The sequence below is a fragment of the Salmo salar genome, chromosome 14 (genome assembly GCF_965601325.2).
Source record: "Salmo salar chromosome 14, fSalSal1, whole genome shotgun sequence".
NCBI classification, from domain to species: Eukaryota; Metazoa; Chordata; class Actinopteri; order Salmoniformes; family Salmonidae; genus Salmo; species Salmo salar.
This window is the reverse complement of record NC_138304.1, coordinates 4,906,515-4,919,336: the sequence shown is the minus strand read 5'-3', so window position 1 is coordinate 4,919,336 and position 12,822 is coordinate 4,906,515. Positions and strand designations below refer to the sequence as shown.

The following is a 12,822-nucleotide window of genomic DNA, read 5'->3' as shown; positions in this document are numbered from 1 at the left end:
CATTTAAATAAAACCCAGCCCTGAAAGGAAACGCAGGCTGAAAAATGTTATTCATAGGAAAAGGCACGTAAATCTCATGGAAACATGTGAAGTCACACATTCGGATTAGGCACTTCAAGCCCAAATATATCATGCATTGACTAAAATGATGATTTATTGACTTAAATCGATGTGCAACATCCTGGGTAAGCAAGCTCTGGCCATCGTCTTTCAGCTCGAAAAAGTGGATTTCTACTGGTGTGGGTGTTTTAACTATTCAGAAATTAAACAAAAGGGCTATTGCAGGGAATGAATGTTGCTCAAAATAATAATAATAAAAAAAATAAAAAAAGTCAAACGAACAAGGCGACAGTTAATCCACCAAAAATGGGAATACGACAGCCATGATTGCATCGCAATAAATGTTTCTACTGCTAACTAAAATGTATATACATTTGCTATAGGCAGATGTCAGTCAAAATGTTTTAAATTGAAACTGCTTCTCAATTGTTCACTTTGCTTTTTTTATTGCCCCCCCCATTCCACGGTAGACGTTACGTAATTGCTTCCCGTTTAGTATTGTGAACTGTCATTAATTGTTGCTGAACCACAAACAACTGCAACAATTATAACTCAGATTTCTTGTGAATGCTGCCAAAATCTTTGAAAGTTATCCGCGTTTTCTTATGTAGGTTGCAACTTTACTGAGCGTTCAGATGGATACCTATTTGGTGAAGAACAGACATTGTACTTTGTAATGGAGAACAGGGACTTGTCTTAACTCTTGTTTGATCCGTAGCCTTATGGTGGTTGGTCTGCATCAATAACATCTCTTTGTCTGGACTGTAGGCACCTGTGGATGCTAAAGGTTCTCCTCAGGAAGACACTCTGGTAACAAACTGACTACTGAAAGTTGCATCCCCGTTATCCTCATCGTGGTGATGTATCTGATACCAGAGCTATCACCTAGCATTATTGCTAACACTTTATTTGAATCTGCCTACATAATGTGATCATAATGATGACTTACTGTGCCATACTGCAGGCATGACAAAGCGAACGTCGCAAAAAGTTGCGGCATCTGATTTCCGTTACCTGATCTGTGAGATGTACTGTTATTTAAGTTTGTTGCGCAACAAAAGTACCTGTTATATAATTTGGGTTTAGGTAAAGTGTTACTGAATGATGGAAATGTTGCCTTGTAGCAGCAGCACGGTATCCGGATTGCTGCACAATGCTCAACATTATGAATATATCATCTACAAGCTTGGTATCAGACTTGTCCCCAAAACGGATCTCCTTTATAGGATTCACACATCGAAAACAAGCTTTTTGCTGTTAATATTTTCTATCAAAAGCCTACTTTCCACATCGCTTTACTTGAAACAAACAGTAGCAAGTAGGTTTACGAGTTACACCAGTAGCACTATCAAAGACCTAGCCCACTGGGCACACACTGCTTGGATCAAAGTTGTTTCCATGTCATTTCAATGAAATTACATTGAACCAACATGGAATAGACGTTGAAATGACATCTGTGCCCAGTGGGAAGTGATGATTTGGGCAGATAGTGGATTACGATGTTTGAAATAGATATATTTTCTATGGTGTGTTATAAACCTTGTTGTGTAATTTTTCCAGATCCTGTTTGTTCATACATACATTGTTATCATCACTTATAACTTTAACCCTTAAATTCAAAATTCAAAGCGCAGTTCTGATACAATTATGTTTTCGGTGTCGTTATAGACGAGTTAGCTGGCAACGCCGCGGAAATGATGAGTACGCTTCAATGGGGCAGAAGTCTGTATGTTGTGATTCTGGATGGCCAGATAACAACAATGACAAGAAGCTGCCATTTGGGGAATCGTAGGAGGCTCTTTTCTGCTAGTTTTATCATGTTCTTGATACTATGTCTTGTTTTGAGGTGTCTGGACTGATGTCACGTCTACGCTAATATGGCTAAAAGTCATTAGCTAGCTAACCAACAATAACATTGGAGACGAAATATATAGAGGCAGGTCACCCCATGACATGTACACACTCCGTCTGTTTTGCCCTATAGTTGCGTACGTGACGGTTTTCTTGCTAAACAACCAACCTGTCTATGCTCTATATATTTAATGTTCATATATTGTTTTGTATTGAATAGTGCTGTTTTGCCGTATATATTTTGTATTTGTATATTGTGTTGTTTTCTGGTGGTTACACTATCTTTGGCAGTGCTGCTAGTAGGGGAGACCAGGGGCAATTGTAACATTGGCCAATTGTAACACATTTAATTTTTTCAAACAGAAACAAGCTAGTGTGATGAAACTCACCCAGTATATGCCAATTTAAGTTCTCTCCCTGCTCGAAATTGTTCAGTCAAATATCTCACTATTTGCTTGTTTTAACATTTACCCATAGGTTTTTAGGGGGAAAGTAGTTTTTTCCACTACCTGTATATTTTTTTCTACTGTCCTGAGCATTAATGTCCAAGAATTCAAACTACAATAATTTTCATCACTATATGTTGGCTTAACACTAACAAGTGTCACTATTAGTGTCTCTTGCAGGGCACATAATTTTTTTTCATGGCTGCTAGGGTTGGGGTGCAATTGTAATGCAAGCAGCCAAATGTTGAAAGTGATTTTAACTTTAAGATGGTATTAATTATACAAATACTAACTTAAAATAGCCTTGAGGTCCTGTAGAGTGCCAAAGAATTTAAAACAGATATGATCTGTGCAACATCAGACTATTCAAGATGTTTTGAGCAGAACCAAATGGGGTTGTTACGGTAAATATTGGTTACGTACATAAAAATACTTATATTTATTGAAAAATCATTACATACTGTATGTCTATGATATAATAATTCATAAACTCTAATGTTTTTTAAGTTAAGTGAGTTTATTTGATAAATTTTTTTAGGTGTTACATTTGACCCCAGCTACTGTTACAATTCCTCTGGCAAGGGGAAAATGTAACGTCCAGATTTTTTGGATTAAAATCAATATTGTGATCTGACGGTCTTATGTACAGACCTATAAATGGTATGAATGATTAGGAGACAGATGTACATAACTTGCCTAGTTTCAAGTAGAGAAAATACCCCAAAAATCTCCCAAACTTCTCACATTATGAACTGTAAAATAATGTTGTCACCTTATTGCACCGGTGTTTATTTTTGGTATTTTTTTTAATTTTTTTACTGTGTATTCATTTGTGGTGATCGCTTCCATACTGTATTTTTCAAATGCTATACGCACATGCAGATCGATGACAATCTAATTCCATTTGAGTGGGAATCTATTCCCACCTTTATAAATGCCTCTTTTCTGAATACCATAGAAAGGAATTATCCCCCATATTTTCAATGCTATAAGAATAAGAGCAAACTCATTTGTCCTCATGCGCTGAGATGCTCTGACTCGTTGAATAAATCAAATCAAATAATTGTATTTGTCACATGCGCTGATTACAACAGGTGTAGGTAGACCTTACAGTGAAATGCTTACTTACAAGCCCTTAACCAACAATGCAATGTTAAGTAAAAAATAGATAAGTAAAAAAATGTATAATAATTACAAATAATTAAATAGCAGTCGTAAAATAACAGTAGCGAAGCTATATACAGGGGGGCCGGTACAGAGTCAATGTGCTGGGGACACCGGTTAGTAAAGGTAATTGAAGAAATATGTACATGTAGGTATAGTTAAAGTGACTATGCATAGATAATAAACAGACAGAAGCAGCAAGGGGGGGGGCACAATGCAAATAGTCTGGGTAATTATTTGATTACCGTAATTTCCGGACTATTAAGCGCACCTGAATATAAGCCGCACCCACTGAATTTTTTAAAAAGTATTATTTTGAACATAAATAAGCCGCACATGTCTATAAGCCGCAGGTGCCTACCGGTACATTGAAACAAATGAACTTTACTCAGGCTTTAACGAAACACGGCTTGTAACAAAAATAAATAGGCTTTAACGAAACACAGCTTGTAACAAAAAATACAAAATTAGCAGTAAACAGTAGCCTACCAAGAAAGTCATTGGTCACAATCTTCCTTCTCCTGTGCACTGAAACCACTGAAGTCATCTCCTTCGGTGTCGGAGTTGAATAGCCTCAGAATTGCTTCATCCGATATTGGATCGTTTTCATTGTCGCTCTCGTCACTTTCATCCGGAGGCAAATCCCCCGCTGAGCCCTCTTCAACACGCAGCAGTCCAGCCTTTCGAAACCCGTTGATGATAGTGGATTTTTTTGACAATGCTCCACGCTGTCAGGACCCACTGGCAGACTTGACCATAAGTTGCTCTTCGCATGCGGCCCATTTTAGTGAAGGATTTCTCCCCACTTGTCATCCAAGCCTCCCACTGAACACGGAGCGCCACCTTAAATGCACGATTTACACTGATGTCGAGTGGCTGCAAATACTTTGTTGTGCCCCCAGGAATCAGGGTGACAAAATAACTACCGTAATCAGAATGATGGGAAGTTTGAGAGCGCTCGATTTAATCTAAACAGTAAACAAAAAAGATGTTTGACCTTAACCCGTTCGGCAATTTCATTGGTCTAATGAAAGCTTCATACCGCCAAAAAACTGAGCACGTCACAGAATGTTTTTTTGAGGAAGAAATTTGAAAGTGGGAAAAATGCATATATTAGCCGCATCATTGTTTAAGCCGCGACGTTCAAAGCGTGGGAAAAAAGTTGCGGCTTATAGTCCGGAAATTACGGTAGCTGTTCAGGAGTCTATTGGCTTGGGGGTAGAAGCTGTTAAGAAACCTTTTGGTCCTAGACTTGGCACTCCGGAACCGCTTGCCGTGCGGTAGCAGACAGAACAGTCTATGACTAGGGCTGGAGTCTTTGACAATTTTTAGGGCCTTCCTCTGACACCGCCTGGTATAGAGATCCTGGATGGCAGGGAGCTTGGCTCCAGTGATGTACTGGGCCGTTCGCACTACCCTCTGTAGTGCCTTGCGGTTGGAGGCCGAGCAGTTGCCATACCAGGCAGTGATGCAAACAGTCAGGATGCTCTCTGGTGCAGCTGTAGAACTTTTTTAGGATCTGAGAACCCATGCCAAATCTTTTCTGTCTCCTGAGGGGCTAACGGCTTTGTCGTGCCCTCTTCACGACTGTCTTGGTGTGTTTGGACCATGATAGTTTGTTGGTGATGTAGACAGCAAGGAACTTGAAGCTCTCAACCTGCTCCACTACAGCCCCGTCGATGAGAATGTGTGCTCGGTCCTCCTTTTCCTGTGGTCCACAATCATCTCCTTTGTCTTGATCACGTTGAGGGAGAGGTTGTTGTCCTGACACCACACAGCCAGGTCTCTGACCTCCTCCCTATTGGCTGTCTCATCGTTGTCGGTGATCAGGTCTACCACTGTTGTGTCATCGGAACACTTAAAGATGGTGTTGGAGTCATGCCTAGCCATGCAGTCATGAGTGAACAGGGAGTACAGGAGGGGACAGAGCACGCACCCGAGGGGCCCCCATGTTGAGGATCAGTGTGGCGGATGTGTTGCTACCTACCCTCACCACCTGGGGGCGGCCCGTCATGAAGTCCAGGATCCAGTTGCAGAGGGGGGGTGTTTAGTCCCAGGGTCCTTAGCTTATTGATAAGCTTTGAGGGCACTATGGTGTTGAACGCTGAGCTGTAGTCATTGAATAGCATGCTCACATAGGTGTTCCTTTTGTCCAGGTGGGAAAGGGCAATGTGGAGTGCAATGGAGATTGCATCATCTGTGGATCTGTGGGGCGGTATGCAAATTGGAGTGGGTCTAGGGTTTCTGGGATAATGGTGTTGATGTGAGCCATGACCAGCCTTTCAAAGCACTTCATGGTTACAGACGTGAGTGCTACGGGTCGGTAGTCATTTTGGCAGGTTACATTAGTGTTCTTGGGCACAGGGTCTATAGTGGTCTGCTTGAAACATGTTGGTATTACAGACTCGGTCAGGGACAGGTTGAAAATGTCAGTGAAGACACTTGCCAGTTGGTCAGTGTATGCTCGGAGTACACGTAATCTGTCTGGCCCTGCGGCCTTGTGAATGTTGACCTGTTTAAAGGTCTTACTCACATCGGCTATGGAGAGCATGATCACACAGTCATCCGGAACAGCTGGTGCTCTCATGCATGTTTCTTGCCTTGAAGTGAGCATAGAAGTAGGTAGGCTTGTGTCAGTGGGCAGCTCGTGGCTGTGCTTCCCTTTGTAGTCTGTAATAGTTTGCAAGCCCTGACGCATCCGATGAGCATCGGAGCCGGTGTAGTACGATTCAATCTTAGTCCTGTATTGGCGCTAGGCCCGTTTGATGGTTCGTCGGAGGGCATAGCGGGATTTCTTGTAAGCTTCCGGGTTAGAGTCCCGCACCTTGAAAGCAGCAGCTCTACCCTTTAGCTCAGTACGAATGTTGCCTGTAATCCATGGCTTCTGGTTGGGGTATAGTCACTGTGGGGACGACATCATTTATGCACTTATTGATGAAGCCAGTGACTGATGTGATGTACTCCTCAATGCAATCGGAACAATCCCGGAACATATTCCAGTCTCTGCTAGCAAAACAGTCCTGTAGCTTAGCATCTGCTTCAGCCGACCACTTTTTTATTGACCAAGTCACTGGTGCTTCCTGCTTTAGTTTTTGCTTGTAAGCAGGAATCAGGAGGATAGAATGATGGTCAGATTTGCCAAATGGAGGGCGAGAGAGATCTTTGTACGTGTCTCTGTGTGTGGAGTAAAGGTGGTCAAGAGTTTTCTCCCTCTGGTTGCACATTTAACATGCTCGTAGAAATTTGGTAAACGGATTTAAGTTTCCCTGCATTAAATTCCCCGGCCACTAGGAGCGCCGCCTCTAGATGAGCGTTTTCCGTATACAGCACATTGTGTGTGGTCTTAGTGCAAGTATCGGTTTGTGGTGGTAAATAGACAGCTACGAAGAATATACAGTTGAAGTCAGATGTTTACATACACATAGGATGGAGTCATTAAAACTCGTTTTTCAACCACTCCCCAGATTTTTCGTTAACAAGCTATAGTTTTGGCAAGTCGGATAGGATATCTACTTTGTGCATGACAAGTGATTTTTCCAACAATTGTTTACAGACAGATTATTTAACTTATAATTCACTGTATCACAATTCCAGTGGGTCAGAAGTTTACATACACTACGTTGACTGTGCCTTTTAAACACCTTGGAAAATTCCAGAAAATGATGTCAAGGCTTTAGAAGCTTCTGATAGGCTAATTGACAAAATTTGAGTCAATTGGAGGTGTACCTGTGGAAGTATTTCAAGGCCGACCTTCAAACTCAGTGCCTCTTTGCTTGACATCATGGGAAAATCTAAATAAATCAGCCAAGACCTCGGGAAAAAATTGTAGACCTCAAGTCTGGTTTATCCTTGGGAGCAATTTCCAAACGCCTCAAGGTACCATGTTCATCTGTACAAACAATAGTACGCAAGTATAAACACCATGGGACCACGCAGCCGTCGTACCGCTCAGGAAGGAGACGCGTTCTGTCTTCTAGAGATTAACTTACTTTGGTGCGAAAAGTGCAAATCAATCCCAGAACAACAGCAAAGGACCTTGTGAAGATGCTGGAGGAAACAGGTACAAAAGTATCTATAGCCACAGTAAAACGAGTCCTATATTGATATAACCTGAAAGGCCGCTAAGCGAGGAAGAAGCCACTGCTCCAAATCTGCCGTAAAAAAAGCCAGACTATGGTTTGCAACTGCACATGGGGACAAAGATCGTACTTTTTGGAGAAATGTCCTCTGGTCTGATGAAACAAAAATAGAACTGTTTGGCCATAATTACCATTGTTATGTTTGGAGGTAAAAGGGGCAGGCTTGCAAGCCGAAGAACACCATCCCAACCGTGAAACACGAGGGTGGCAGCATTATGTTGTGGGGGTGCTTTGCTGCAGGAGGGACTGGTGCACTTCACAAAATAGATGGCATCATGAGGAAAATAAAATTATGTGGATATATTGAAGCAACATCTCAAGACCTATGTCAGGAAGTTAAAGCTTGGTGCCAAATTGGTCTTCCAAATGGACAATGACCCCAAGCATACTTCCAAAGTTGTGGCAAAATGGCTTAAGGACAACAAAGTTAAGGTATTGGAGTGGCCATCACAAATCCCTGAACCCCATCCTATAATATAGTTTGTGGGCAGAACTGAAAAAGCGTGTGCGAGCAAGGAGGCCTACAAGCCTGACTCAGTTACACAAGCTCTGTCAGGAGGAATGGGCCAAAATTCACCCAACTTATTGTGGGAAGGTTGTGGAAGGCTACCCGAAACGTTTGACTCAATTAAACAATTTAAAGGCAATGCTACCAAATACTAATTGAGTGTATGTAAACTTCTGACCCACTGGGAATGTGATGAAAGAAATAAAAGCTGAAATAATTGATTCTCTCTACTATTATTCCGACATTTCACATTCTTAAAATAAAGTGGTGATCCTAACTGACCTAAGACAGGGAATTTTTACTGGGATTAAATGTCAGGAATTGTGAAAAACTGAGTTTAAATGTATTTGGCTAAGGTGTATGTAAACTTCCGATTTCAACTGTAGATGTAAACTCTCTTGGTAAATAGTGTGGTCTACAGCTTATCATGAAATAGTCTCAGGTGAGTAAAACCTAGAGAATTCCTTACTATTAGATTTTGTGCACCAGCTGTTGTTTACAAATATACATAGAACGTCACCCATTGTCTTACCAGAGGCGGCTGTTCTATCCTGCCAATGCAGCGTAAACCTCACCAGCTGTGTGTTTTTCATGTTGTCGTTCAGCCACGAATCGGTGAAACATAAGATATTACAGTTTTTAATGTCCCGTTGGTAGGATATACGTGATCATAGTTCGTCTATTTTATTATCCAATGATTGTACGTTGGCTAATAGGACCAATGGTGAAGGCAGATTACCCGCTCGCCATCGGATCTTTAGAAGGCACCCCGACCTACGTCCCCGATGTCTGTCTCTTTCTACTGCGAATGACGGGGATGAGGGCCTTGTCGGGTGTCTGAAGTAAATCCTTTGCGTCCGACTCGTTAAAGAAAAAATCTTCTTCCAGTACGAGGTAAGTAATCGCTGTCCTGATGTCTAGAAGCTCTTTTCGGTCATAAGAGACGGTGGCAGAAACATTATGTACAAAAAAGTAAGTTACAAATAACGCGAAAAAACACACAATAGCACAATTGGTTAGGGGACTGTAAAACGGCAGCCATCACCTCCGGCGCCATTGTACAGGACGAGAACATCTGCTGATGACTGGAATACTTCTTGTCGTTAGAGCTGTTGACTTTTTAGTGGTATTTTATCTTATTGTTAGCTGCCTTGGACAGCTCCACTCCCTTTGCATTTTATGTTTTCAAAAGTTAATATGTTACAAAATGTTGGTGCGAACTGTAAATATCTTACCGGTATGTCAGTATACAATGAATAAATATAATTGGGGCCCAGAATTTCTCTTGATCATGTCCCCTGATCCCTCATCGTATTTCCTTGATGACCTTCGAGGTTTGGTTGCCACCATGTTGTTTACACAAGGTCATCATGTTTGTGATGAGTGGTCATGAAGGAAAAGAGACAAGGAAAGGAAGCTTTTTTAGAATTATTGGGATGTACTGTAGCCATTGATGTAAACATGAATGGTATTCATGAAAATAGACACTGAAATGTCAACATATTAATCCAATGAAACCATGTTTCGAAACTATGTGGAACTGTAGTGTGAAAATCATATTATTTATTTCTTGAAGAATATGTTAACTGCTTGTATGCCTACGTTTTAGCATGTATACATGTGTGGATGTGTGTGTGTGTTATTGTGTCTCGTTAATGGGTTTCTTTCCTCACCAGGAGAAGATGCCTATTCCCTCAGTGGTGATTGAGCCAGCCTCCAGCAACGAAGGTGATGATGACCGCGACGTTATTGACATTTCCCCAACGACCATCAGCGACAACGGAGTGACACCGGACACCCAGACGGCCAAAGACATCACCACCTCTGACGGCCCACCAGGACTCCCTCCTGGCTTCCTTTACAAGGTTTTCCCTGGTCCACACACACTCTCTAACCCACTATACTCCTTTTTTGTGTCAGTCTCTCTCTCACTCTTGCCCACGCACACACACAAACACCCACAAGACCTGCCTGATTCACACTATAAGGCTGACCCGAATTGTACTGTGCTGGCTAGATAGGATATTTTCTTTTCAGTTGGTCTTTCCAGCGACTATGGTGGACTCATAACCAGGCTTGCCCAATACAGCTGGGCTTTACTAGGTTTGGCCCTATAGTGTGAAACTGGCAACACTCAAAATAGAATAACTGTATTTTGTTGTATACCGTTATCAACACACACTTGGATGCACACACACACATGCGTTCTCATGCTGTATTATGAACTCCCATCCTGTAGGTGGAGACTCTGCATGACTTTGAAGCTGCAAACTCAGACGAGCTGGAGCTGAAGAAAGGTGACGTGGTTCTGGTTGTTCCCACGGCTACAGCAGAAGATCAGGTGAGGAAAAACTCTGTATTCACACTGCATTAAATCAGCTTTAAAATTCTAAAAACTCTATATTAACCCTGTACAAATACTGAGCACTTCACGTCCATAGTATATCATAAATATGGTATAAAATAGAGTGGATCTCAGATCATTGGTACGTAAAAAAACAAACACAGCACTCCATGTAACAATATGCCAGACGATCCACTTGGTGGAGCCATAAACATATTTCTTATGCCTCATAGATCTGTGAACACTGAAAGGATAGGCTTTTGAGAAAGTTAAAGGACCGAAATAGAGCTGGGTCCTTGTCTACCTAACACATACACAAATAGAGTAGTTTAGCTTTATGTTAGCTACCAGCCTAGTACACAGGCATATCCATGGCCAATCAAATTCACCCCTTGCCTCACTTTCTCCATGTTTTCCAGGATGCGGGCTGGCTTACAGGTATCAAGGAAAGCGAATGGTCGCACCTTGGGGCCAGTGCCCACAAAGGACTCTTCCCAGAAAACTTCACACAGCGCTTGGAGTAACCATCTGAGCCCGGAGAAAATAGTTGTGGGGGAGGTGAAGGGGCCTGTGTTCTCCAGACAATGTCTAGCCGATCGTCTGCTAACCCGTCTGTGACCTTGTCTGCAAGACAGACCAAGGCCGTCACTAATAGAGGAAATGACACAAACAATCAACAAAATACAAACCAAGTGTGGATAAACACTAGTACCTGCTCGGAGCATAAGGAAAAATAACATGAGCATGATGCGATAGTATGGTCTACCCTTTTTTTGTTTGTTAACCTTTAAGCAGCAGCGAATTGATGTGTGCTTTGTGGGAAGTGTGGTGACCTCCACATGTAAATCCCTTGATCTCCACATGTAAATCCATATCTGTTTCAAGGATAAACTAAAATGAGAAATTCCTCCTGAAGAAAAAAAAAAGTTACCTTATCTTCTCTGCACCAAGTGTATTGTATTGATTTTGTTGCTCTGCAGCGGAATTTCTAAGAATCTGTAGTGCTATGATCTATCTAACTGTTCTTAAGTGTTACTTTAAGTGTTTTCTTTCTGACATTTCAGCCATAAATGTTACCTTGCATCATTGTTAGTGTTCTCTTGTAGTGTCATGGCTGTATGTGTGCGGCTGTAGTGATGATTTTTTTGGAGTACTCAGTGTTGACATTGTTCATTGACAAGACGTGCTGTGCTCTTGCCGAAACAACATAATTGACGTTGAAATTCTGAGCATTGGAATGGGACGTCCGATGAGTTTCCAGCATGAAATATTATGTTAGTGATGAAGCTGAGATCCAGGAACTGGCAGATGCAGCTTTCTCAAAGTAAAATAAAAAAAATAACACTGTAGCTCCCTAACATAAAACGTTAATGTGTATATCCTTATACCTTATATCTGCAATTACATATATACAAGAAACCAAGTCAACCAGTGGAAAGACATATGAAGTTATTTATTTGTGAATGAAATGTTATGATAAATTGTATTTATTTAACTTTATATTTTTAAAGTCTAAGATCACTGGGAAGGTGCTGGGAGAGAAATCAGATATGCAATCTATGTAATTGGTTTACATACTGTAGGGTCACAATAGTCCAACTGTTCAGTATAGCAATGAATATGACGTCACTCCTGTTTTCGTACAGTTAGCCCTCACTGTATAACCTTTTTTTGTGATATACATATCTGTGATTATTTATCTAAAGGTGAATAAAGAATAGTTAATATGTTACAGCTCCTCGTTGATTGGGAATTATTTGCAGATCTGGTTCAAATACATGCGTATTTAAGTATTTGTATTTTAAATACTTATTGTCTGGCTAAATCAACTACTTCTATTTGAAGTATTTGAAAGTATTTTTCTAATTATTTCCTCTAAATACTATTTGAAACAATTTTCAAATAGTTGTTTCCAAATACCCTGGAGGACCAAACAGACCGGGGTACAAATGCATGGAGTATTTAAATATTTGTATCTGGAAATACACTTGTATCTGAAAATACATGTCAATACTTTCCAAGTGTATTTCCAAATACATTCCGATATTCAACTAGTATTTTTTCAAAGAAAAATATCCAAATACGATTTTTGTTGTTCATGAAAAACAGGAACTTGTGAGTTGCACAGCATGGCAGGGTCAACGCCATTCAATTTACTGCACTTGCGAGAGTCAGACAATACCAAATCAAAGAGCCAATATACTGTAGATGAAGAGCTCCAGAAACGGCTTCTCCAATACAAATTCCCGATCACGCTGTGTAGAAGATGTTATGGCAACGTTGTGTCGCACTGACCTGCGCATGAGCAGC

At 41.1% G+C, this 12,822-nt stretch overlaps 1 protein-coding gene across 6 annotated transcripts in view; it reads left to right on the top strand.

Moving 5' to 3' along the window:
- The window catches only part of amph (amphiphysin), a 134,062-nt gene extending 121,816 nt beyond the window's left edge, over window positions 1-12,246 (top strand). For all 6 annotated transcript variants that reach the window (XM_082960692.1, XM_014139127.3, XM_045693800.2 and 3 more), the window contains 3 exons: window positions 9,845-10,033; window positions 10,408-10,509; window positions 10,932-12,246. In XM_082960692.1, coding sequence (XP_082816818.1) covers window positions 9,845-10,033; window positions 10,408-10,509; window positions 10,932-11,036 — 396 coding nt within the window. In that variant the 3' untranslated portion in view covers window positions 11,037-12,246. The remainder of the gene's footprint in view (window positions 1-9,844; window positions 10,034-10,407; window positions 10,510-10,931) is intronic.
- Window positions 12,247-12,822: the final 576 nt, after the last annotated feature.